This window comes from Mirounga leonina, unplaced genomic scaffold, assembly GCF_011800145.1.
Source record: "Mirounga leonina isolate KUSES-001 unplaced genomic scaffold, KU_Mleo_1.0 Mir_173, whole genome shotgun sequence".
NCBI lineage: Eukaryota > Metazoa > Chordata > Mammalia > Carnivora > Phocidae > Mirounga > Mirounga leonina.
In genome coordinates, this window is record NW_023270447.1 from 60,775,414 (window position 1) to 60,802,287 (window position 26,874).

General features: G+C 44.9%; 2 protein-coding genes across 2 annotated transcripts in view; one reads left to right on the top strand and one right to left on the bottom strand.

Annotated features, from left to right (window-relative positions):
* Window positions 1-18,363, bottom strand: part of CFAP57 (cilia and flagella associated protein 57) — a 65,743-nt gene extending 47,380 nt beyond the window's left edge. The window contains exons 1-5 of the mRNA XM_035020175.1: window positions 18,207-18,363; window positions 13,716-14,032; window positions 12,079-12,365; window positions 10,107-10,314; window positions 6,893-7,045 (exon numbers count right to left, since the gene is read on the bottom strand). Of these exons, the coding sequence (XP_034876066.1) occupies window positions 6,893-7,045; window positions 10,107-10,314; window positions 12,079-12,365; window positions 13,716-14,032; window positions 18,207-18,363 (1,122 nt within the window). The remainder of the gene's footprint in view (window positions 1-6,892; window positions 7,046-10,106; window positions 10,315-12,078; window positions 12,366-13,715; window positions 14,033-18,206) is intronic.
* Window positions 18,364-18,748: 385 nt separating this feature from the next.
* On the top strand, window positions 18,749-26,427 carry EBNA1BP2 (EBNA1 binding protein 2). Its single transcript, XM_035018816.1, has 9 exons — window positions 18,749-18,998; window positions 19,082-19,165; window positions 19,394-19,563; window positions 20,428-20,551; window positions 21,847-21,936; window positions 23,515-23,590; window positions 23,813-23,906; window positions 25,702-25,864; window positions 25,971-26,427. Exons 1-9 carry the CDS (start codon window positions 18,933-18,935, stop codon window positions 26,019-26,021), a joined length of 918 nt encoding a protein of 305 aa, XP_034874707.1. The 5' UTR covers window positions 18,749-18,932; the 3' UTR covers window positions 26,022-26,427.
* Window positions 26,428-26,874: the final 447 nt, after the last annotated feature.

Here is a 26,874-nt window from a genome sequence, read left to right on the forward strand (position 1 = left end):
CAATGCTACTCTTATTTTGAAACATTATCTTAATGGCGATAAAATATTTTATTCTATAGATATACCAGAATTTAATATAGATATACCATTCTTCTACTGTGGGAACATTTCAGTGGATTCCATTTATTTTTTTAAGATTTTATTTGTTTATTTGACAGAGAAAGACACAGCGAGAGCGGGAACACAAGCAGTGGGGAGTAGGAGAGGGAGAAGCAGGCCTCCCGCCGAGCAGGAAGCCTGATGCGGGGCTCGATCCCAGGATCCTAGGACCACGACCAGAGCCGAAGGTAGACGCCGATGACCAAGCCACCCAGGCGCCCCTCCATTTTTTTGTTGTTATTGAGGAGTAACACTAGACTAAACATCCTTGCATGTACGTCTGTGTACCTCTCTGATTACTTCCTTAGATCCTGCAGTGTGAGTGTACAACACTAAGCTTTTGAATGTGTAGGCATCCATTTCAAAAGACATCCATCTTGAATAAACATACTGTCAGCTGCTGGCAAAACCACCAGGTAAGGAAGTAGACTGCCCCCACCCATGGAGGTCCCTTTCTCAGAATGCCCTGGATAATTTAGATAATGACTGCTTGATTGCTCCCACTTCTCCCTTCCTGTGCTCTCAATCCCACTCTTAGGCTTTAAATTAGCCAATAAAGAGTGAACCCACAAAACCCTAGATATCCACCCTGACAGCCTCATAAAGGCAACGCCCCATGCTCCCCGCCATGACCTCACAGTGTGGCCCTAACGTGCGCTGTGTACCCTCCAGAGCCTGTGAGTAATAAATCATGTCCCCCAAAGTTCCCTGATGTTTTTCGCCGAAGTATCATAGTAAGAAACAAAAGGTCCGGTCCAGCCACATCACTGGCCCTGGTGGGAGAAACGTCTGCGGGTTTGCTAGGAGTGGAATGGGTCTGGGCAAGTGCCTCCGGCATCCCTAGCCAATAGCATCACTATCAGCAGGCTGGGACTGACACAACAGATACATTTCTACAAGTAGAATACTGGGGGGAAAGGTCTTTCTAAATTCTAAAGACCTTGATAGGTATGCCAAATTTCTCTCCAGAGAGATGGTGTTGCTCTGTCACCGGCAGCAGTGAGAGCTGGGTGAATGATTTGAAATGAAAATGTATTCTGCTACAATGGTTGTGTGGGTTCCACATGTTCTGTAACTGGGGGCATTATCGCTGGGACACCCGAATGAGGAATGATGGCTGGGAAATTCAATGAGGTGCACGGATTTTAGGTCCATTCACAAGGAGGATGAAGGCTGGGGTGGGGATTCCCTCAAATCCTGGCCCTTTCCCACTTATCAGCTTACCTCCATCCGCTCATCCTTCCCTACTACCTCGGAGGAAAAGGTGCTGTGCTGGGGTCAGGGGGCAGGCACAATTATTCCCAATCTTTTCCATGTCTTACCCCTTCTTTCTCCAATATCTTCAACCTCCCTGTCTCTACTGGTACATTCCTATCAGCTTTTAAACACACCCAAATCTCGCTTCTCTTAAAAACAGCAGCAGTTCTCTTTCTTTTGTCTTTTTTCTGCACCTCTGCCTGAGAAGCTGTACAATGATGGAGAATCAGGGAAGCAGGCTTACTGGTTTCACTTAGAATTCATGACTGCAAGCCTCCAATGGACCCGGTAACTCCACCAGGTTTTTCAGTAAGTTCACTTTCTGAATCTACAAGAGATACTGATTTCATGCCATTTATTCTCTTTCCAGGCCTTCCAAACTCTCTTCGTCTTTCCCCCATTCCCAAAGCTCATCTGATGACCTTGTCTCCTATTTCCTTGATTTTGTATCTTTGTTTTCTTTATTTTGTATCTCCGGCACAGAGCTGTAGACTGTCATAATCAATTCATGTATGGTCAATTTTTATTTTGTGTTCATTTCATTCCTTTGTTCTCTAATTTTCACTCTTGTTCCTCCCTTATCAAAGGCACCAATTAATGTGTCTCATTTATGTCCTTGGATATTTTCATACATGGCATTGTGCTTCAGATTGCATTCTGTAGTTTTACTTTTTTCTCTCAACCATCTATGTTGTCATATGTATAATCATCGCTTCTAACTTAGGTTTGGTATTCTGTAGTATGCATCCCGCCACTTCACTTCTCTATCACTCCTAGGAATAGACATCTGGGTTGTCTTCAACTCTCCTTATTATGAACATCAAGGTGAATGCCTTTGGGCATGTTCTTTAGCAGACCAGCATGATATAGTTCCTGGTAGGCATCCAGGGGCAGAACACTGAGTAACAAGATGTATGCCTTCTCTATTTGACCAGGAACTATCAGACTGCTCTCTAGAACACCTGTGTCATCATCACATTAGGATTCCCATTTTCGGGCGCCTGGGTGGCTCAGTTGGTTAAGCAACTGCCTTCAGCTCAGGTCATGATCCCGGAGTCCTGGGATCGAGTCCCACATCGGGCTCCTGGCTCAGCGGGGAGCCTGCTTCTCCCTCTGACCCTCTCCCTTCTCATGCTGTTTCTCTCTCCCTCCCTAATAAATAAATAAAATCTTAAAAAAAAAAAAGGATTCCCATTTTCCCTTATTCTCAGAAATCTCTGGTGAGATTGGACTTCCTAATTTTTGGTAAATAATAAAAATAATTCTTATAAAGAAGCCTCTCAGTTGTGACATGCAGGAAACCATTACCCCACCACTCAGGCCATGCTCTCTGGCTGCTGCGGCCACCCCCTGCCCTTGCCTCTGGCACACATTAAAGATCCCAAACCATTCTAAGCGAAATAAGTCAGTCAGAGAAAGACCATTATCATATGCTCTCACTCACATGTGGAATTTAAGAAACAAAACAGAGGATCATAGGGAAATGGAAGGAAAAATAAAACAAGATGAAATCAGAGAGGGAGACAAACCATAAGAGACTCTTAATCACAGGAAAAAAACTGAGGATTGCTGGAGGAGAGGGGGTTGGGGGAATGGGGTAACTGGGTGATGGACATTAAGGAGAGCACATGATGTAATGAGCACTGGGTATTATATAAGACTGATGAATCACTGAACTCTACCTCTGAAACTAATAATGCACTATATATTAATTGAATTTAAATTAAAAAGATCCAAAACCATGACTGACTCCAAGCACTTCACAATCAATAAAAAAGGAGAATCTTTGAGTTGAAGGCTGAACTCAATAAGGAAAAGAAAGAAAAGAGGAAGAAGGCTGTGAAGAAAGTGATTGTTGCCATGACTGTAGGGAAGGATGTCAGCTCTTTCTTTCCAGGTGTAGTGAACTGTATGCAAACCGACAGTCTGGAATTGAAGAAGCTCATGTACCTCTATTTGATGAACTACTCCAAGAGTCAGCCAGATGTGGCCATCATGGCTGTCAAGAGCTATGTGGATTGTGAAGATCCCTATCCTCTAATTTGGGCCTTGGCAGTCAGGACTATGGGGTGCATCTGGGTGGACAAGATTACACAAGATCACTGTGTGCCCCCTGCAAGTGCTTGAAGGAAGAAGATCCCTATGTTTGGAAAACAGCAGCAGCAGTTTTGTGTGGCAAAATTCCATGATATCAATGCCCAGATGGTGGAAGATTAGGGATTTCTGGATTTTGTGTGGGATCTGATAGCAGATTCAGATCCAGTGGTGGTGGCTAATGCTCTAGTAGCATTATCTGAAATCAGTGAATCTCACCTAAACAGCAACCTGCTCGATCTGAACCCAGAACATCAATAAGCTGCTGACACCCCCAAATGAGTGCACTGAATGGGGCCAGATTTTCATTTTGGACTATCTAGTTACAATCCTAAAGATGCCTTGGAGGTTAGAGCATCTGTGAGCATGTAATTCTCTGACTATCTCCTGCCAACTCAGCATTGGTGCTTTTAGCTAATGAAGTTTCTAGAGTTGTTACCCAAGGACTCTGACTACTATAATATGCTACTGAAAAAGTTGGCCCTTCCACTTGTCACTTTGCTGTCTAGGGAACCAGAGGTGTAGTATATCACCCTGAGGCTACTTCTGCTGCCTCATCCCACTCAATGTGCTTTCTGTAGAAAATGGCAAAATGAAGCACCAGGTCTTCCTTGCAACATGGAAGGATGTTCCCAATGAAAACAATGTCATTTAAATGCTGACATTTTCCAGCAAATTGCAAAACAACGTTTATACTACTGCCAAGAGGAATGTGGAAGGGCAGAACATGCTGTACCAATCCCTAAAGCTCACTGATGGCATTTGGATTTTGGCCGAGCTATGTATCCAGCCAGGAAACCCAAGTTGCACACTGTCACTGAAGTGTAGAGCTCCTGAAGTCTCTCCGTACATCTACAACAGCATTTTGAAAAGCTAATAGCCTAGACTGGTCCAGTGCCATCTGGCTCCCCTGTGATTGGTGCAAGCCAAGAACTCTTAACTGGAAGAAACTGCATTGCCCTGTAGAATCTGAACCCAAACACACTGAGGCCACCCCCCAAGGTAGTGATGAGTCTAACCTGTGCTAACATTAAGGTACAACCTTTTGGATAGTTTTAGCTTCCTGTGAACATTTGTAACCACTGCTTCAATCACTTCCCACCTCCTCCCATGGGACGCTGTTATCTGTCCTTACTTGTGAGCTTTTCCATAGCATGCCAATGGCTGGCATTTTTGAGTGTAGTTTGCTATTTTGTAATTGAAAGCTCATTTCAAAAACAGAAAAAGATAATATTAAAGCAAGGAAAAGTGTCACTGGAAAAAAAAAAGATCTCAGACTTGTTTTAATTTGCATTTTTCTGCACACAGGCAACAGAAATTGTTTGTGAGAGTGACCAGATATTGGATTTAAGGTACGAAGATTTCACAGTGGCCATTATAGATCTGTTCAGAGAACTAAAGAAAACCATGATTAAAGAAGTAAAGAAACTTCTGATAACAATGTCATATCAAATAGGGAACATCAAAAAGGGATAAAAATTGTTTAAAAAATAGAAATTCATGGGGCGCCTGGGTGGCTCAAGTCAGTTAAGCATTTGACTCTTGATTTCAGCTCAGGTTATGATCTCAGGGTTGTGAGATCAAGCCCTGCGTCAGGCTCCACATTGGGCATGGAGCCTCCTTAAGATTCTCTCCCTCTGCCCCTCCCCCTCTTGTGCATATGCTCTCTCTCTCAAAAAAAAAAAAACAAAAAACAAAAAAAAACCCCCAGAAACAAAAACAAGAAATTCTGGAGGTAAAAAGTACAATAACAGGACTGAAAAATCCACTAGAGGGACTCAAAAGAGATCTGAACTAGCAGAAGAAAGAGTTAGTGAAGTTAAAGACAGATCAATAAAGATTACACAATCTGAAAAACAGAAAAAAGAATGAAGAAAAATGAACTGAACTGCAGGTAAATGTGGAACACCACTAAACACACCAACATATGTACAATGGGAGTACCAGAGGAAAGGAGCAGAAAAATATTTGGATAAATAATGGCTGAAAACTTCCCAAACTCATTGTAAAATATTAATGTACACATCTAGGAAGCTGAATGAACTCCAAGAAAGATAAACACAAAGAGATCCACAGACATATGATAGTAAAAATATCAAAAACCAAACACAAAAGAAAAAAAAAAAACCTTGAAAGCACCAAGAGCAAAATGATTGATCAGTTACAAGGGAACTCCAACAAGATAACAGCAGATTTCTCAGCAAAAATAATAGAAGCCAAAAGGGAGTGGAATAACATGTTCAAAGTATTCAAAGAAAAAACTGTCTATCAAGAATTCTATATCCAGCAAAGCTATCTCTTAAAAATGAAGGTGAAATAAAAACATTCCCAACACGAACTAAAAGAGTTTATTGCTTGCAGACTTGCCTTAAATGAAATACTAAAGGAGATTCTTCAGGTTGAAAGCAAGTGACCCCAGAGAGTAGTTTGAATCCACCAAAAAACACAAAGAACACCAGTAAAGGTATTATGTCATTATAAAAGATAACATAAACACATATTTTATCCCCACTCTTCCTTAACCTTACTGCAAAAGCCACTATATAAAACAATATGTATGTTATGCATTGTTGGGTGCATGGAAATGTATTTGCCAGTAACAGCAAAAAGATGGTAGGTGGGAGCAAATCTGTATGCTAAGGAAGTGACTTCAGATGGTAATTCAGATCCACAGGGACAAACAAAAAAGAACCAGAAGCAATGAAAATGTTCTAAAATTGACTGTGGTCATGGTTGCATGACTCTCTGAATACACTGAAGACCACTGAATTGTATACTTTAAATATGTGAATTGTATAGCATGTGAATAAATACCAATAAATACTCAATAAACCTATTATTTAAGAAAAAACACCATTACTGAGAAAGAGATGTTAAGATCTCCTACTATGATTGTAGATGGTCTATTTTCCTTGTTGTTCTGTCAATTTTGGCTTCATATATTTTGAGTGCATGCTATCAGGTGCATACAGTTTTAAAATTGTAATATCTTCTTGATGAAGTGAACCTTTTGGAAGTTCAAAGTGATTCTTTTCATCTTTGACAGTGCTTTTTTGTTGCAATGTCTGCAGTGTATTTATGCTAGCTTTCTTTGTTATTTAAAAACAAAAAAGGAAAAATAAACTTCTTTATATACATATGTCTTTGTGTACATGAGCAGATATAGTTGTACATTGAATTCTCTTAAGTGCAACTGCAGGGTTAAAGGAGATGTACAATTTAAATGCAACAGACAACTCCAATGTGTCCTCCAAGGAGCCTGCAGCAATCACAATCCCACTGAGGATAGCAGAGTGTGTCTACAGTGAAATCTTAAGATTAGAGTTTCTTTTGCTCTTATGAAGAGGCTGAATGAGCCATGCTCAGCAAATTTGGATTAAAAATCTGCCCACATGGTAACCAGTCCTTGGGCTGGAAGGAAGTGTTACTGGGGAAGACTCACCTTGCTGATCTCTGTCAGGGACATGGTGATGCTGTAGAGTTGGTTCTTGCTGGTGCTGGCAACCAGGGTTTCCTCTGAGGGACTGAAGCACAGGCAGAGGATGTCCTGCTTGTCAGACTGACTTGGCTCATTGCTCTGTGGGTCCAGAGGAATCTGCCCAAGATGCAAAATAACTGTTAGTAATGTTCCCACATCATCAATAAGTGTGTCCTTAGACTTTCAGAGTTCTCTCAGATACTCTTAGTTTACAGACTCCCGGACCAGCATGCTTCCAAGGATCCTCCTCAGATGCGGAGAAGGGAGGGTTTGAGTCACTTCTGTTTCTGTGGGTTTTGTATTCACCCTAACGTGATGAGTGGCTGACTTAAGAGACAGTAGCATGTATAAAAATGATCACACTCTACATCTCAGTTTGAGATCCCCTCTGAAAACAAGGGTTAGTTTAAATCCCATTCTTGCCCATCTGTCAGAAGCCCAGTGCATGTGGTCAAGCACACCAATGTGTACTTCGGGGCAGCAGAGGGGAAGGTGACAGCCCCTCTTCCATGTAGGGCAGAGAAAAGAAAAGGGGTCATACAGCAGCCCAGCCAGCAATCCCTGAAAGGGCCTGGAGTTCCCAAGTAGACATTATAATCTCAGATTTCCTTTCCCCCTGCCATTGCTTTTTGTCTGCTAACAATCAAACTTCTTGAAAGGCTGGCCTGCATATACCATCTCCACATCCTTACCACACACTCAGTTCTTAATTCCTCCCACTGCATCACTTATTGAAATGTCCTCATCAATATTAGAAATTTCCTTCTTGCCAGAGCCAGAGACTCCTGCTCCGTCCTCATCTTCTTGACTTTTCTAGATCCTGTTGCAGTGATGGCAGCACCTGCCTCCCTGGGGGCCAGGACACCAGGCTCTCATGTTTCCCTCCCCCTGCCTGGAGTTCTGTCCTCCTGTACACCCCCTATTCCTTCTTCCCATAGTCAATGCCCCCGGCTCTGCCAGCACAGTGAGGGCTCTGGGAGGGAGAAATATCCTGCCCTGCCTGCCTTGGGCTGGGTGGGCCCTAGTCTCACCTCACTGTGCTCACCAGGGAGCTGTCCTCTGCTGCCGCATTTATCACACTGTGTAAAGCAGAATGGGAACCCACAGACTGAGGACCTTGTCTGCGTCCCAGTGCCCAGCATTGTACCTAGTGCCTAGCAGTGCTCAACGAAAGAGTAGGTGCTGCCTTGCTGCTCTCCTCTAGAGACAGGGAGGTCCTTGGGGGAAGCGGCCATGACTGGTGCATCTATCTCAGGCATCAGGCACGGAGCCTGGGCCATGGTGGGTATGCCACAGCCATCTGTTCAATGAGTGAGTGAATGGCCACTACTTCTCAGTGTCCTCTGCGGGGTTCTCATTCTGTCTCAGGCTCTAAATTGGGAAACGCTAAGTTTTGTCCTCAGTCCTCTTCTTCTCCGTCTCTATATTTTATGTCAGTGATTTTGCCTAATATGAGGGTTTCAATGAAAGCAGCAGTAGTGAAAGTAATCACAATGATAAATCCTTAAAATAGTAAACAAAGCATTGGCTCTGTACCAGACACAAGCTAAGCACTCTGTGCTGTGTGTGTTTGTGTGTGTGTGTATGTCTATGTGTGTGTGTGTGTCTGTGTGTACATATTGATCTAACTCCCCAAGTCTAACCCACATTGCCAACTGACTCACTTTATTCCGGGGCCTGGTAAAATGTCAGCTTCCTTAGCGAGGCCTCCCCAAGCTACTCTCTCTAGAACAGAAACCTTCTCACTCCCTGTCCTTTTCCTGGCTTTATTTTCTTCACAGTGTTGATCCGCATGTGACAATCAGTTCATGTTCGTTTGGTTGCCTGTTGACTGTGTTCTCTGGACCGGCTCTTAGTGTGCTTGCTCTCCCTACTGCACCCCAGCCCCTAGCATAGAACCTGGCACATGGCAAACCTTCAACATATATTCGTGAAGTGAATAATCAAACAAGAATGAATTGCTTTGGAAGTAGGCAATGTAAACTCCTAATAATTCCCCATGGTTCCCACTCACTTTGCTCCTACTCCCATTTTCCTACCACTGGCATCTTTTCCCAGGCATCCAGTCTCCAAGCCAAGGCATCATTTCTGGGAGCTCCTTATCTCTGGCTGTCCACGTCTACTCAGGGAAAGTTCTGCAGGCTTAACCTCCACAAAGGCTCTTTTCCTTCCCACTTTCCCTGCTATTCATTGCCGTGACTAGACCTCAGTACTGCTTGGCTCAAGTAACAAAGCCTCTTAACTGATTCCGAAGCACGGCGATAGTGATTGCTATCATTTGTTGAGCACCAAGCACTGCACACATGATTTACACAGGTGATGGCTCATCCTTTTGATAACCACCAGGGATGGGCTACTTTCTCAGGAAGAAACAAGGTTTTGCTGGATTCAGCAACTCGTCTCGAGTCACTTCACCGATAACATCAGAGTCAAGTCTGGCTCAGTCTGTGCGTTTGTAGCCACCCCACACCTAGTGCCTCCAAATCCCCCCCAACTATACACCATTGGCAGATTGCGCTCAAAAGCAGGCTGTCTGCTGAATTTCACGCACACTCCTCAGGCTGGCATTTGAGATCTTTCACCAGGCTCAGCTCCCATCTTTGCCTTTCAAGTGATTTCAGTTCCTCTCCACCGGGGAGCAGAAGATCTCCCAGACACACCACCTGCTCCCTGTCCATGGTGCCTCTGCCTCACCTGTTCCTTCCACCTGCAATTCCTAACCTGTTCCCTCCCATCAATTGTTACCCTTCCTCTAGGACCCTCCCCAGAGATGACCACAAACACCCAGAGCCTTCCTGGATCCTCCCCAAGCACAGATGTTCTCTCTCTATAGCGGTCTGTATCACTTATTCCACAAACATTTACCGAATGCTTCCTATGTGCCAGACGTTAAGTATCAGTATATATCATAATATGATTTTTGTTGGAACACTAAGCTTCAAAGAAAAAATATAACTTGCCAAAGTTCTCTTCCAGAATTCAAATCCAGATCCTCCCAATTTTAAGCCCCACTCTGTCCACCCTATCCTGAAAACTCCCCACAGGGACAAATGGCTCAAGTCTCCATCTCCACTCAACCCTACAGCCCTTTCCTCCCAGCAAACTCCCTGTCAGTGCTCTGCTGATGGAGAACACGCGCCAGGAGAACCCCAGTTCTGCTTCTTCCTCCCCTCCTTACCCGGATTTCCCTGCTCTCTCGGTAAAAATCCTTCTCTTCCATCTTCTCAAACAGTAAAACTCTGCCTGGCCCAGCAGAACAGGCGAATCCCTTTGAATAGGCTGCAAGGGCGAACACCTGGGGCATGGCCAGCTGGCTGTGGCTACTGGCCAACATGACCTGTTCATAGGAAGGGACCGGGGAACTGATGGTTGGAAATTCGATCAGGCTAGAAAAAGAAAATAGCATGTAAAGTTTACAGAGACAGTCCCCACGAGGTGAGTTCAGCTAGGGATGAGAAGGAAGGGCTGTCTTTGGGGGTGGGAGAAATCACCCATTGTGAGCCCCATAGCCAAAATGCCACCCTTTGGCCTCAGACGGCTACACAAACTCCAAAGAAAGACTGGAAGGTTACACATTTATTTGGTAGCCTCACCACCCTGTGTGGTCACTATTATTACTGGGGTTGTTGCGTGCATTATTATCCTCCTTTCGTTTAGGAAAAAGTGGCTCAGAGAGTTTTCCAAGATACACAATTAGTAAATAGGAGGGCTGAGATTTGAATACAGGGTTCCATTTTCTTCCTCCCTTCCCCCCTCCCTCTCTCTTTCCTCCTTCCCTCCCTCCTGTTCTTCTTTCCCTCCTTCCTTCCACATAACAAATATGTATGGGAATTATACTGTGTTAACAACTCTGTGAAACTCAGTAAGACTGACATAGTTCTTGCCCTCAGGAGCTTAGAGTCTAGAGGACAAGTGCTAAGGACTGTTAGAGAGCTGATGGCTGGGATGGGAGCAGCCAGTCAGCAGGGAACAAGGGTTTTCTGAGGACAATTACAGAAGTGGTACACACATCTGAGATGAGCAGAGGCTGAGAACTCCCAGCTGATCTGCCAAATGAACAGGATTATGTCAGTCTGTGAATATGTCCCGAGGAGTGGTGTAGGGGAAACTACACTGGACTGAGCCTAGAAGCAAGAGTGCACAAGACATGTGTGGGGGGGACAGAGGCAGGAGCTAATGCCCCAGATGTAAAGATGGGTCAGAGCAGCAGGGACATGTGGGCCAAGTTCAGGAGTCTGGGCTTTATTCTTAGAGCACCAGACCCACTGCAGGATTAGGAACATGGCAAACTGGAGGACAGAGGGACTTATTAGGAAGCTCTTAATAAAATCATGACGGAAAAAGGAGAGGTCCCATGTGTGTGGGGAATGGTGAAAAATGGTGGACTGAAAGTTACCCAGGAAGAAGAATCTATCATATGCCATGTGTTGGAGGGCTCAGGCTCCAGAGCCAGGCAGACAGTGTTATGATCTTGGGTGAGTCGCTTAACCTGTTTGAGCCTCATTGTCCTGTCTATAAAATGGGCATGATAATAATTTGCACTATATAGGGTAAGACTCAAATGAGAATACATATAAAGTGCTTAACACAGTGTCTAGTACATACAATGGTACATTCTAATATGTTTGAGATATGATTATTATTGGCTGTAGTAGAGGTAAACTTGACCGAGACCCCACTTTACCCCATATGCTTTTGTCAGATTTACCAACAACTTCCCTGCACTTCTTTGTGGGTCTGCTGGCTCCTTCCAAATTGTGAGGTCCTTGAGGACCCATGTCCCCAGCACCTAGCAAGGTGCCTTGCACACTGCAAGGGCTTGGTGGCCAGTTATTGAATTGAATCAGAAAATTAGGCAGCCACTAGAAAATGTCTGTTTGAAAATCTGTGGTTTTGAAAACTAGTCGAAATGCTTATAAAATGAGAGTAGGTATAAAAAATAAAAAGAATTGTATCTAGGCTGTGGTCATAACTGTCAAATTTGTGCGTGAATATAGACAAACATGAGAAAGGCAGAGGGAAGATGAAAAGAGTCGATTTTAAGGTGGGGGGGTTCTGAGTGACTTTAAAAGAAGGCTATTTTTGGCATAAGGCTATTAGGATGACGAGCATATTTTCACAAGAGCACCAACCCAGAGGGGTGCCATTACCTCTCTGATTCCTGGATCTTGCCCAGGTTCTTGGTCTCACTGGTGGGCTCCTTGACCATTATACTTGTCTCCCAGCGTTGATCTCCGGATTCGAAGAGGAAGAGCCTGCCTGTATCAGTGCCAACGATGATCTTGTCATCAGACACCCAGGTGTGGGCTAGGTAGTTTTGGGGTTCTCCCCTCTGAAAATTGGTTTGCTTCAGGGTTCCCTCAGCAAAACGGAGGAGCTTAAACATCCCATTTCCAGTGACACAAACCTGAGTGTTATCCTGAGGATTGAAGCTCACCTGTAAAATGTGAAAGGATAAAACTAATCTTGATGGAATTACTTCTCATTTTACGAATGAATATTTATCTCAGGTAGCTCAGAGTATCCTTTAAACATCATGAAGTCATGATAAATTTTGATACCATATTTGATAAGAGCACAGATTCATTATGTTTGTAGGGCCCATGCATCTTAAACGAAGAAACCTACAGAAATCATTTTACCAAGGCCAAAAAGAAGATAAGCAAGTCTTGACAAAATGGAACAAAGGCTCAGCTGGAAAAGGGGGATCTGGTTGGTTTGCATGCCCTGTCCAAGAGGAAAGGGACCATGTCAGCGACAGCTATGCAGTCTCCTACCAAATGGGATATATAGTAATAGTAGTCAACCTACACCCCTACTAGATGGTGAGCAGCTGACCGGCCACAGTTTCTTCATCTCTGTATTCCCAATGCTGGGTTCATAGTGGGCATCTAATAAATGTTTACTGGGGAGGATGTACTCTACTCTGAATAGGGATGCTGGACCTGACCTCACCAAGACCTAGATGAAATAATCTTCTGGCTCTCTCTGTCTTTGGTCTGATCCTGTAGTCACCAAGTAACCTCTGAGAACTAATTTCACCTCCCGAGTTCTCTATCGTTAGGGAGGAACTGCACCAGGTAAATGACAGGAGCATTCTGGTTGTCACATGCTGGGTTAACCACCAGCATCTTGTGAGAAAAATGGAGTCCATTCCTGAGACACTGACTGGCTATATCTCTGAACATGAGCTGATCTGAGTTCTTGAACTTGTAAAGCTGAGTACCAGATCCTAGCCTGGGGTGACTGCACCAAGATAAAACCTCTTTGGGACCCACTGCCTAAGCAGTCAATCAGCCTTCCCAAGGGTCCTCTTTGTTTTGCCCTCAAACCATGATGGCAAGTTCCACTCCCCACGTAACTACAATTTCATGGACATGTTCCTCAAGATCTACCACTTCACATTACATTCTTAAAATCTTTCCACTGCCCAGCAAAGCTGCTAGGAAGAGGCCAGACGTAAGACAAAGTGAGTTCTCAATCCATCTCGGGGGCCGACCTGGGAAAGCAGTTCTGGGCTACAGGAAAGACAGGCACAGCAGACAGTGAATCCAGCCCCTGCCACCCACTACCTATGTGATCTTAGGTGAGAGGCTTAAACTCTAGAAGCCTCAGTTCTCTCATCTATAAAAGTAGGATAATAATTATGCAGACCACATGTGGTTGTTGAGAGACTAAATTTAAAAATGCAAATGAAATCAGCATTGTTCCTGGCACATAGAAAGCATTCCATCAAGCTCTTACTATTTTTTGTAACTTGCACAATACTTGTTATGCGGGGAGGTACCTGGTAGACAGCATTGTTCTGAGAGTCGGTTCTAATAATAGCCATGATTTTCTGTTTTTCCCACAGCCAATAGACAAGGTTTGATTCTGGAGGTGATGTCTGAGTCAACAGGTATTTGGAGTCTGGAGAAAAAGCCATGCTAATAAATCTCTGAACGGGAAAGTCAAAATTATTAAGGATTTTGCGCTTCCGGCAAGGGATGGATGACAGTTCATAAATGGTGATGACGGGTTTTTCTTGCACAGTCTCGGAGATAGCGAGGTATCGCCGATTGGGACTGATGGACAAGGCCAGCATGCCCTGACTCTTGTCTGAGCCTGCGAACAGAGGAAAAGGGGGATAATGAGGGCCATCGTGCTTTCACCATGACTCAACATGAACCAGGCACAGTGGTGGCAGGTTTGACACATGGGAGAGAGGCACAGAAATGGTAATTGTCAATCCCTGCAGTCCCTTGGTACCACTATGTCTGGGGTATTAGGAAAATGACAAGGATGGGTACCTCACTGAGGCTGAGGTAGGAGGAGAAGTCAGGGAAGAGTGCCAGGAGGACCAGGTGGCAGCAGGTGGCAGGAAGAGCAAAGGTGTGGATGTGAGAAAGGGAACAGCATGGTGGAGAACTACAAACAGTGGGGTATGGCTGGAGAATCGCATGCGAGCCAGGGGAACCCAAACGTGGGTCTGGAGGGGTGGAATAGGGTAGGCCTTTATGCTCGGAGCCACCAGCACTCGATAGTCCTCTACTTTTGAGGCTGGAGTCCCCAGGCTCTTTCACGGTTTGGTCATCTATGTGATGTTCTGGCCATGAGACAGCCACAGAAATCTGCTAGACTGGCTTTATGGTAAAGCTCATGCTTTCTCAGAAACAAGACATGGATGCATTCTACCCCTAATTTTCCTGGAATATGTCAGTGATATCTGGAGCTAGCGCAGGCATCTTGCAACCATGAGGTAACAGGCACAAGAATAGAAGTTGTGGTCTAGAAAGCAGAGGCTGAGGCCAAGATTCAAGTGGCAAATACTTTATTTGGGAGATGAAATCAGGCCCGTGTTATGACTTTCACGGACCCCTTCTTCCATTAATGGTAAAAATGAATAAAATGGTTTAAAAAATAAAATGGTAAAAATTATATTTTATGCCTGGATTGGTATAAAGAAGAATGTAATGCAGACTGGATTTATTATTATTATGTTCATTTTCTTGGGTGTCTGAACCAGCCCAAGGCTCTGTGCCTTCTGTGCTGTGTGGATAAGCTGGCCCGGATTCAAGCCCAGGGCAGGGAGGGTGAGTGAGGCAGGGGAGATGCGCTAGCCCTGACGCATGTGCCCTGTGCTGTGCTTCACAAGGAGCTGTAGCAAGTCTGGCCAGCAGCAGGACCTCTCTGGAAGGGCTGCAGGAAGTCACTGTGCCTCAGCAAAGAACCCAGGTTTTAGGTCACTCGGAGCTTGGACTTTACCACGGAGGCAAATGAAATGCCACAGAGATTTTTGGAAGTGTCAGATGTGTGTCGTAGAAAGATCCCTCTGGCAACTGTGCAGGAGATAGTCCTGGAGGAAGGGAAACCAGGGGGCAGATTATTTCAAAAATAGGAGGGTAGTGACAAGGCTGGGATGGGAGATGAGAGAAAGGCTAAGTCCAACCAGTTGCCTGGGTGAGGCTGGGGGAAGGGGAGAAATGAGCCAATGACTGACATCTGGTGACGGGGAGTAGGGGTGACAGCTGGGAAGGAACACAGATAGGTGGGGGGAGTTAGGGGTCATGGTGAAGATGACGTCCACTGTTTTTTGCTGAAAACAGCCCATCCAAGGATTTTATTTTTATTTATGTTTATTTGGTTCTAGTTTTTTTTTTTTTTCTGATTTCTTTTTTTTTTTTTTTAACCCTAAAGTCTTTACTTCATCTTGGATTTGGGATGGTAAAAGGCATGAAGTGAGGATTTAAAGTGATTCCCATTTCTCAAATACCTCACTAGTTGTCCCAGCACAGATTCCCAATGCCACCTTTATGATATATCAAATTCATTTACATATACAAATATATATACCTGGGTTTCTGGGATATTTAAACCAGCACTACATTATTTTTGTAATCATAGCTTTATCATGTATTTGACAATCTGGCAAAGGAGGGCCTTAAGGGAAGAGAGGGAGCAAAAAGGAAAGGACAAATTCAGTTCTGGATAGTCGGTGTGGGAGCTACACACTGCGGGATATTTAGGAAAAGAGGTCTAGCCGACAGCTGTATGTGATTCTAGAATCTTCTGATCCGTAATCAGACGCGTTATCCATTGCGCCACTGGCCCTGTGTTAGCTGTATGTGATTCTAAAGCTCAGGGACTGGTTGGGACTGTAAAGGCAGATTTGAGATAAGAGTCACAGTGGGAAGCTGAAACTGTAAGTACAGATGAGACTGCCTGGAGGAGGCAAAGGAAAACTTCTCCCTCCTTCCTTTTGTGCTTTCGCGCCAGGGCCGTACCTGGCAGAGCATATGTCCTGCTCATCTTCAAGTCCTGCTCCTTTGAATACATACATGTCTCCACAATAGTGAGAGCTCCTAGAGGGCAGGGGCCATGGCTTTCTTGCTCATCCATCCGCCCATCCATCCTTCTGTCACCCATCCATCCATCCATCCATCCATCCATCCATCCATCCATCCATCCAATCGCCAGTGCTGACACCAAATGGGTGCTTAATATATGTTGGCTGATTGTAGAGCTTGTAAAATGCTTTCACACTGTTTTAACCCAGTTGATGACGGACTCCTCCTTGAAATATTTTCACCTCTTGCATGGATCTCCTCCCATCTGTTTGGTTACTCCTTCGAAGACTCTTTTGCTGGCTCTTCCTCAGTTCCCCAGCACTAAAGGTAGGAGTGTCCTAGAATGCACTCTTTAGGGTTCTACTGTTTTATAAATACATTCACTCCTTAAGAGAATCTCTGATATTTGAGTGACTTTATATTTCATCTCTGTGTGGATGACCTTCAAATTTCTATCACCAGCCTGGACTTCTCTTCCTTGTATCCAGACCCAAAATCAAACTGCTCACTTAAGATCTCCATTGCCTCACTAGTGGGCATCCCAATCTTACCATGTCAAGAACTAACCTCCCCATACTCTCCATAAAACCTGCTCCTTCTTCAGTCTTTTCTATCACTATCCCTACTGCCTGCCACCACTCCACTCCAAGCCAGCGTCTTCTCTCACCTGGTCTCCTGCTTCCTCCCTTGCCCCTCCTTAAATCTGATCTCTATACAGTAGCCACAGAGCCTGCTGAAACATAAGTTAGATCCTGTTACTCTGCTCAGAAGGCCCCCATGGCTTCTTACTTCATCAGAGTAAGAGTCTTTGACCTACAAAGCCCTGGTACTTCTCCATCTTGCCTCCCCCTCCCTACTCCTCCACTGACTCCAGTCTGGCCACATTGGCCTCCTTGCTATTCCCCTAACACACTAAGCACCTTCCTAACTCAGAGCCTAAAAGGTGAAAGGCAAAAGTATAAAGTATAAAAGAGACAATATAGGAGAATATATTAATAGGAAATAGGTAGGAAGAGTTCTTTAATAAGACACAAAAAGAAAAATGCTGATAAATTTTACTTCATTAAGACTAAGGATTTCTGTTCATCAAGATACTATAAAGAAGGAGAAAACACAAGCCGCAAAGTGGGAGGAATTCTACAGAGAATATAGAAAGTGTGCCCATAAATCAATAAGAAAATTACCAAAGAAAGAAAGAAAAAAAATTGGGTAAAAGACTTGAACAGGACATTCACACAAGACTAAATAGGAATAGCCCATAAACATGTGAAAAGCTATTCATCCTCATTAGTAGTAGAGAAATGCACACTAAAACTACAACAAGATACTCTTTCTCAACCACTAGCTTAGCAAAGAATTAGGAAGTTGGACAATGCCAAAGATTGGAGAGGTTGGGAAGGGACGGCAACTCTCATGCATCCTGGTGGAAGTGTAAATTGGTACTACCATATTACCCAGTAATTTTAGTCCTGGCTGTGTGCCCTGCAGAATCTGCACAGGTGGATGAGCATACACAAATGCAAGAAACTTTATAGTGGCATGCTTTGTAATAGCAAAAAAACTATTGTTTCCCAAATGTCCATCCACACTACAATGGATAAACATATTTGAGACATTCGATTCATATGATGGAACACGTATATTTAATTTGGCCAAAAAACTTTCCTTTCAGGGGCGCCTGGGTGGCTCAATCGTTGGGCGTCGGGCTTCGGCTCAGGTCGTGATCCCAGGTCTTGGGATCAAGCCCCACATCGTGCTCCCTGCTCTGAGGGAAACTTGCTTCTCCCTCGCCCACTCCTCCTGCTTGTGTTCCCTCCCCGGCTGTCTCTCTCTCTGTCAAATAAATAAAATCTTAAAAAAAAAAACTTTCCTTTCAGTAACCTTGCTGGGATTATGGGGTTATATCTGGCACCTACGGTTCATTTATGTGTCAGGATGGAAAGGCTTTTTACCTGGAATGAATTTTTGCCACTTCTGATCCACATTGTATTTCACACAGTGATTTCCCGAAGGAAATATAATGATCTGTTCATCGAAGAAGAAGATATTGTTGGCCACGTGGGATCGAAGACCAAAAACATGCAGCGACTGAGCCACCACGGTCGACATGGTACCCCACAAAGCTCTGCAGAACATCCAGCGCAGCTGGTGAGGCTGGAGACACGCCCCGCCCCTCCGCCCGGCCCCGCCCCTACCCCGCCCCGGAGCCCTCCTCCGCTCCCCCCGCCCCTCCAGCACCCTCCTCACCCCCTCTTGCCCGCGGCTCCTGCTTCTCCCCTCTCCTTCGCTCCTCACGGCTGCCTGTTTCTCCAGGCGACCCCCAGCTACGCGCTCCCACCTTTCGCTTCTTCCCTCCGGATACCAGACTACTCGTGTATCCAGCGGTAGAACTCCTACGGGTCCCAAGCAATCCTGACTCTCTCCGACGCCGGAGCGGTTCCTATAGCAACGGCAAACCGGAAGTGTGCTTCTGCGGCCGGAAGCGGAAGTCCCGGTCGAAAAGTTGAGCGGCGGCGCAGAGCAGTGGGCGCTGGTGCTGCTCGGGTGCACGTGGGCCGCGGCGTGAGAGCGAGGGGCTGGGGGCAGGCCGCCGCGACGAGAGGCGCCCCTTTCCGGCCGCGCGGGCCCCTGGCCACCCGGCTCTGTCGACTAGAGTGGACGCGCGCGCTCGCTGAGACATGGACACTCCCCCGCTGTCAGGTTCGGACTCGGATTCTGATGATTCTCTGGTCACAGACCGAGAGGTAAGTGTCAGCCGAGCTCGCGGGGCTGGGCGCGGGAGAGGGGCCACACTCCCCCGGTGCTGACTGCCGATTGTGCCCTGCAGTTGCAGGATGCGTTTTCCCGAGGACTCCTGAAGCCAGGCCTCAATGTCGTGCTAGAGGGGCCGAAGAAGGCTGTGAACGACGTGGTGAGCTCAGGCGCCTGGCCGGGGGTCCTAGGACACGAGATGCTCACAACAAACACTGTTGTGCTTTGTTTTGTTTGTTATTTTGTGTGTTGTGCTGACTTCTTGTCCCGGGGAAGACTCAGCCTGCTCATTGCTAGGACGGTCAATTACCGACCCGGTTGTTGGGGGTTAGGGCTTTTGTCCGTTGACCCGTGTCCTTCATGCTGGCTCAGTGTTTGAATTTCCTAGAGTGGCCTGAAGCAGTGTTTGGCTGAATTCAAGCGGGACCTTGAATGGGTTGAAAGGCTTGATGTGACCCTGAGTCCCGTGCCGGAAGTCAGTGGACCTCAGTCAACACCTCAGAACAAGGATCAGAAAACTGTTGATCCAGAAGATGACTTCCAGCGCGAGATGAGTTTGTATGTTTGTTTTCAAGTGTGGGAGTTAAGGGTCCCTGTGCTAGACAGTGGGAAGGGGGGGAGAAGTAGTGAGCCTGTACTCCTCAGAAGTTGTCATAAGCCTGAGAGTAAGAAGGAGGGCTTCTTTAATTTCTTTTTTTTTTTTAAGATTTTATTTATTTGCGAGAGAGAGAATGAGAGACAGAGAGCATGAGAGGGAGGAGGGTCAGAGGGAGAAACAGACTCCCTGCCGAGCAGGGAGCCCGATGCGGGACTCGATCCCGGGACTCCAGGATCATGACCTGAGCCGAAGGCAGTCGCCCAACCAACTGAGCCACCCAGGCACCCAGGAGGGCTTCTTTAGACTCAAAAGAGCTAAAGGAGATTGTGCCTGTTTGAGAGAAGAGCTCCTTGGTCCACCAGTTATAATCCAAAGTCCAGTTTATTTTTAAATTTTATTTTGAAGTATTCAGTGTTCAAGTTTTTTTGTACTTTCAGTTATTTAAACAAAAACTTGCTTCTGGAAGGTTCTTACATGAACTTTTTCCAGTGACTACGTAAGAATTCATAATGTATTAGTTTGTAAGTTAATGGGTACTGTTAGTGTGGTCACTCTCTTAAACTTATTTTTAGCAGAACTCCCCTTCCTCTTTAAAGAGTGTATGGCTAAATTTCTCCTAGATACCAAGTTAATGAGGTTTTATTACATTTTCATTTGTGTGTGTGTTCTTGCTGGTGGAGGTCAGATGTTGAGAGTCTTTCTGACCATGGACAGATAACTCCAAGGTTGTCCTTGTCAGATAGGCAAGTGAGAAGGAATAGAAGGTCTCTCTCCCTTAGCTTATTTCCCAGTGTGTCCCACATCACACTGTCCTCCATCCGCAGCTACCGGCAGGCCCAGGCTGCGGTGCTGGCAGTATTACCCCGCCTCCATCAGCTCAAAGTCCCTACCAAGAGGCCCAGTGACTATTTCGCTGAGATGGCCAAGTCTGATCAGCAGATGCAGAAGGTAAGAAATAAAGGTTTTCTCTGGAAAGCGAAGGCTTTACACTCAAGTGTGGTCAGCTGGCTTATCTCCTATAACATTTTAATTTTTTTTATTTTTTAATTTATGTTTTAAGATTTTATTTATTTATTTGACAAAGAGGGAGAGAGAGAGTGAGCACAAGAAGGGGGAGCGGCAGGCAGAGGCAGAGGGAGAAGCAGACTCCCCACTGAGCAGGGAGCCCAGTGCGGGGCTCAATCCCAGGACCCCGGGATCATGACCTGAGCTGAAGGCAGATGCTTAACCGATGAGCCACCTAGGCGCCCCATCTCCTATAACATTTTTAAAAAGACTAAGCCCAGTAATAGGGAAGTAGTTGTCAGAGGACAATTACTGTCTTAACTGTCTACTTCAGACTCATGCTGCCAGTCACCACCAATTAGATAAATATAAGGATGATTTTTTCCTAATTTAAACATTTAAGGAGAGGAGAAGTACTGTAAGAACTGTGGTTCCAGAGATGAAGATGGTCTTTTGCATTTCCTAGCTGGTGTGGTCATGGCATGGTGTATAGAAGAAACATACTTCTTGTCCTGCCATTGCCAAGGGCTGGGGCTATAACTTGTAAACAATTCCTTTTTTCTGGGCCTTAGTTTTCTTTAAGATGAGGGACTAATTAATATCAGATGTAGTATAATTTAGAGTTGGGTAGAATTGGTCCTCATTTAACTTTGGGAGGAAGAGAATTGCCAAAATTTAATCTAAGATCTATTCCAGTAGTTCTGTTGGGTCTCAAGCTGGATTTTAGGGAGTTCTTGTCTCAGTGGTACTTGGGAAAGCTAATCTAGAGATGAGCTCGGCCCATCTCTGTACACTCACCCTGACAGGTGCTTACCCTTTGACTGAAACGTGTGTGTCTGATGGAAAAGGCTGGGTACCTGATACCAGTTGGAGTTTTTAACGTGTATGTGCTATATTGGAGAAGTGAACTGAGGCTGCAAGGTGGTTTGACCTCAGTCTGCAGACAGTAGGGTTGGGGAGAAGTTCGTTTCTCCGGGCAAAATGGCAAGCAGGCAATTCTGCATAAGGGAACCGCACACTGGGAGTGGGAAGGCCCTTTCAGGTCCCTGATACTTTTGGTATCTTGGACAGAGCGCTCAGTCTTTGGGCCTCTTGTCCTCAGGTGTAAAACATGATGTACAAGTTCTCTTTGAGCCCCAGTTTGCAGAACTGGGAAGACCTGCTCCCGTTCCAGTGCACCCTAAGTAGTGGTCAGCCCAGATTGAAATCACATAAGCTGACCACATTTTGTGTTTTAGATTCGACAGAAGCTGCAGGCTAAACAGGCGGCCATGGAGAAGTCTGAAAAGGCGAAGCAACTGCGAGCACTTAGGAAATATGGGAAGAAGGTGAGAAGGAAAGTGTGCGGGCATAGGATGTGGCCGAGTGTTTGTCAGCCTGGGGTGCCGGGGTCAGATCTGGTTCCGTACCCTGTGTGTGTTCTGTCTTGTGTTAATTATCTCCCCACAGAAGGGGCATGTGTGCTCGGATCCATAAATACCATCTTTCCTTGACATCAGGGTCTCACCGGAGCGGGGAGTGGGGGGGGCGTGGTAACTGCCGAGGAGTCATTCATTTTGCTGGACTTCATTTGCACATCTGGACAGTGAAGGGGTGGGTCTGGATCAGTGGGCTCTAAACCTGACCTCACAGCAAAATCACCTACGGAAATCTTTCAAAACAGATTTCTAGGCTTCAGAATGTCTGGGAATCTGTGTATATTATCTTCCCTTCCCCCAAAAACTTTTCACATGATTCTGAAATGCGTCCTGCTCTGGAGAATCACTGGCCTAGATGATTGTAAAGTCTTTGAAAGAACCATAGTGTTGATTGTCATCCAACTGAGGAAAAATGGCACCTGTATGCTTGAACTATGGTTGTCTGAGTTCTAATGTAAAATCTAGGGAAACCCTTCTTGGTTTTTCCTCTTAATTCATGGTTATTTAGGAAAGAAGATGACAGGAGTTAAAGTCAGGGTTGTGGGAAGAAGTGAGCGTGAGGAGGATCAGCACGAGTGTTCAGACTTTGTCAACATTTTGGACATAAACATTCACGATCTGGGGTGGTGAGCTGCTGTCCATATTTGGAGTCACTTCACTGATGGGTCCTCGGCGGAGTAAGAGTAGATCAGCATCCTGTTCTCTGCGGGAGGGCAGCCGTGCATTTATTGGGTTGATCTGGTGGTTGATGGCTGAGGTCAACTCAAAGACCTGGGTTTGAGGAAATGTCATGGCAGTGGTTCTCAACTGGGGAGAATTTTGCTTACCAGGGAACATTCAGCAATGCCTGGAGACATTTTTGGTGTCACGTCTCGACGGGGAGTGTGCTACTTGAATCAGTGGGTAGATGGCAGGGAGGCTGTTGAATGTCCTACAATGCCCAGGACAGGCCATCCACGCCCCAATAAAGAGTGATCCTGTCCAAGCTATCAGTAGTATTGAGATTGAGAAACCCTGCCTTTGAGTGTAAGCATCTGCTTTTGTCCTTCCAGCTATTTTTCTTTTTGGTTTTTTGGGAGACTGTTTCTGTTGATACTTTTCATGCCTACTAACGGTAGGGGCTAGGTACTTAATCTGAGAATTGGATGTAGACCTAGGCATGATTTGCTATGGTTTTGTAGGCACAATTGTGTAATGAGGTAAGAGTGCAGACTCCGGGGTGTGAATTCAGCTGTGCACTTTCTCGTTGTGTGACTCAGGCAAGTTACTTAGCCTCTCTGTGCTTCAGTTTCAGGGGGTGATAGGAATTTCTACTTTACAGGGTAGTTGAGAAGATAAACTAACAATATACTTAGAGCCTTAGCATAGTTCTGGCATATAGTAAGTGTTCGGTGGTGGTGGTAGCACAGCGTTTTTACCAAGAGGATGGAGACACTTGCAGTGATGATGGTCTGGAGTGGGGGTGACAGCCCTTTGTTTATGTCCCAGGTGCAAACAGAGGTTCTTCAGAAGAGGCAGCGAGAGAAAACACATATGATGAATGCCATTAAGAAATATCAGAAAGGTCAGTATATCTCCCTTGTAGGATATAGGGGGGCAGGGGCAGCTGCTAATTTTAACACCTACTGCTCTAGAGCCTTGATTGCATTGGAACTAAGGTTTGGGAACAGTGTGGGGAGCAGGATGTGCCTCTTAAAATTAATTTAGCAAGGAACAACCTTTTTTTTGAAACTTCAGCTTTTCTTAAAATGTGTTGGTGCTGATCAAAGTACCTCTTCACTCCTAGGCTTTTCCGATAAACTGGATTTCCTTGAGGGGGATCAGAAACCTGTTGCACGGAGAACGAAGGAAGGAGCAAAAGGCCAGCAGATGAAGAAGGGGTATAAAGGGTTTTGCTTTGGCTTTGTGGTGGGTACTGGGCAAGCAGTCCATGAGCACAATGAAGACCTCCACAGGAGTGGCCTAAGAATTGAGAGGGCACAGTGCTGCCTGTGACCAAGGCTTACAAGCCTATGTGATGGGTCCTTTTAGCCCTATCAGTCTTGGAAGATTAAAGTAGGGTGATTTAGGGGGCACTTGGCTGGCTCAGTAGAGCATTTGACTCTTGATCTTGGGGTTATGAGTTCAAGCCCCATGTTGGATGTAGAGCTTACTTAAAAAAAAATAATTTGTGAAAAAAAGAAAAACCTAAAGTAGGGTGATTTAAGGATTTAGCACATTTTAAGTGAATACTCAGTAAAAGTTGATTTCCTCATCTCACAGTATGATGGTTAAGAGTGCAGACCTAGGGTTCGGGTCTAGAATCTGCCATTTTGGGTAGCTTTGAGCAAGTTACTTGACCTTTCTAAATATTAGTTGCCTCATCTGTGAAAATGAGAAAATTGTGTGCCCTCATAGTATTATGCAGATTTAAAAGGGCTAATGGCGGATATTATTATTTTCTTCCTAGTTTACCTTTATGTATCCCTGGACACCAGGCCTGGGGGAAATGATAATTTCTGTAGAATGTATTAATGTCATGATAAAGGCATTTACAAAGTAGTGTGGAAGCATATTTTAGAAATAGCAGACCCGGTCTGGGGATCAGGGTGTGAGGACGGCTCCCTGGAGGAGAGTCCCACCTGAGCTTAGTCTGAAGGATGAACAAGAATTAACCAGGAGAATAGGAGAGACACAGATTTTAGCAAGAATGAAGAATACAGATGAGCAAAAGCATAGAGATGAGAGCAGCAGGTTTGTCTATGAGGAACAGCAAACATTTGGTACCACTGGGAGTGCAGTGTGGGGCAAGGAGAGGTGAGATGTAGCTGGAGGGGCACCTGGGCGGAGTCACAGAGGCAGTGTTTGCCTTGTTAAGAAGCTTGGGTTTTATCCAGTAGGCAATGAGGGAGACATTGATAGGCTCTGCTTAAAATAATGACCAGGTCATAGTCATGTGTTTGAAAAATTACAGTGGTACTTGTATAAAAGATGGACCTGAGGGAGGCAGGGAAACTGATTAAGTCCAGAGAGCAATGATAATGAGCTGAAAGTGGTAACAGGCAGAGAAGAGAAAACGGGTTGAAGAAATAATCAAGAAGTTAAATTAGCAGCGCTCAGTAATTGTGTTGGGTATAGAGAGTGAAAGAAGGAAGAATCAAGGCTGGTGCCCAGGTTTCTAGCCTAGGAGGCTGGAATAGATGGTAGGACTACCAACCTCGAGTCAGTGTTCATAGACAGGAGGTGAAACCAGTCTAGGAAGGGAGATGGCATGTGATTTTGGATATGCTGAATTTGAGATTCCTGTGGGATGACCAGTTTTTAAATGTATTACATTTGAATGTTAATTGCATGTCCTGTCTTTGAAAGGAATAGAAACAACTGAGGATGATCTAGCAAGAGTTAGTTAAAATAGAAGAAGCTTTCCAGGGATAAGTGTTGAGCCACAAGATATATGTGGATCCTTTCCTGGTTCTTGCTTTGTCTTCATGCTCTAGTGGTTAAAACCATAAGTAGATGAGCTTGCCTGGAGAGTTTTTGGAGTTAAGAATGTAGGGCCAAGGATGAGATTATGGGTAACGGTAACATCTAAGAGCTTTTGCTTATAGGACAGGAAACTAAGGGTATTGGTGGGCCATGGGATCCATCAGGATTTGTAGTGTTGTGGGTAACCTGTAAGCCTGCTTTTTTTTCCAGGCCCAATGCTAAGCGGCGCTATAAAAACCAGAGGTTTGGTTTTGGTGGAAAGAAGAAAGGCTCCAAGTGGAACACGCGTGAGAGCTACGATGATGTATCCAGCTTCCGGGCCAAGACGGCTCATGGCAAGGGCCTCAAGAGGCCTGGAAAGAAAGGATCAAATGTAAGTGAGCCATGGGTCCCATCCCACAGCTACCCATGCCCTTCTTTTCCTTGGGGCAGAAGGCCAAACTGCTGTGTGACCACATGTGGTATTTCTTTTTCCGTAGAAGAGACCTGGAAAACGGACAAGAGAGAAAATGAAGAGCAGAACACACTAAGCAGCATCTTTGTATACAAAGTACCGAGAAAAAGGGTTGTAGACTTGGGATTTCACCATCCGGTTGGATTTCTTCTGTTGATTTCTTTTTGTAAAAAGTTCTTTAATAAACTAAAATATTTTCAAAGAAACATATAATCTTGGTTAAAAATTCAGGAATAAAAGATGGAGAAGTTACTTTTATGTATTAAGTAAGATTGCTATTTATTGACGATAACTTAGACTTTGAATTCAAATTGCCTTTCCTCTATGATAGATGAAGATATAACTTACACCTTCCTCACCCTTCTAAGTAATTGTATTGCGATTTTAGATAACTCAAGAGTCAGTGTTTATATCATTATGATTGTTTAAATACCCATCACTGTCAGCTAGATGTACTATGATAAAATTTCCTTTGTGGCACAGGTTTTGGGTTTTCCTCGAGTTAATTATTACTTTGTATTTTTCTGTATGCCTAATTTTCCTTTTATATCCTTATTTTTCCTTAGACACATGTCATTTTATCCACCTTATAATTTCCTGCTCCAACCTAGGTCTGTCATACAGCTCTCACCCTGTCTCTTCTAGACCATCTAGATTGGACCCACTATTTCCTGGAATCCATTCCCGTCTTAGCTTATGCCTTCTTTTGCCGTGTACCATCTTCTAGTATCTTCCTAGGAAAGGGAACTTGGGAACTCCTACATTTCTGCAATTGCCTTTAGTTTGGCTGGGGGAGTTTTCCTGAGAATGTTGCAGGCACTGCCTTCTCTCTGAGAAGTTGCTGCCATTCCTTCTCTTTCTTCTCTCTGGAAGCTTTTCTTCCAGCAATCTGAAATTCCATGATGACATGCCTTGGTGTGGGCCTGTTT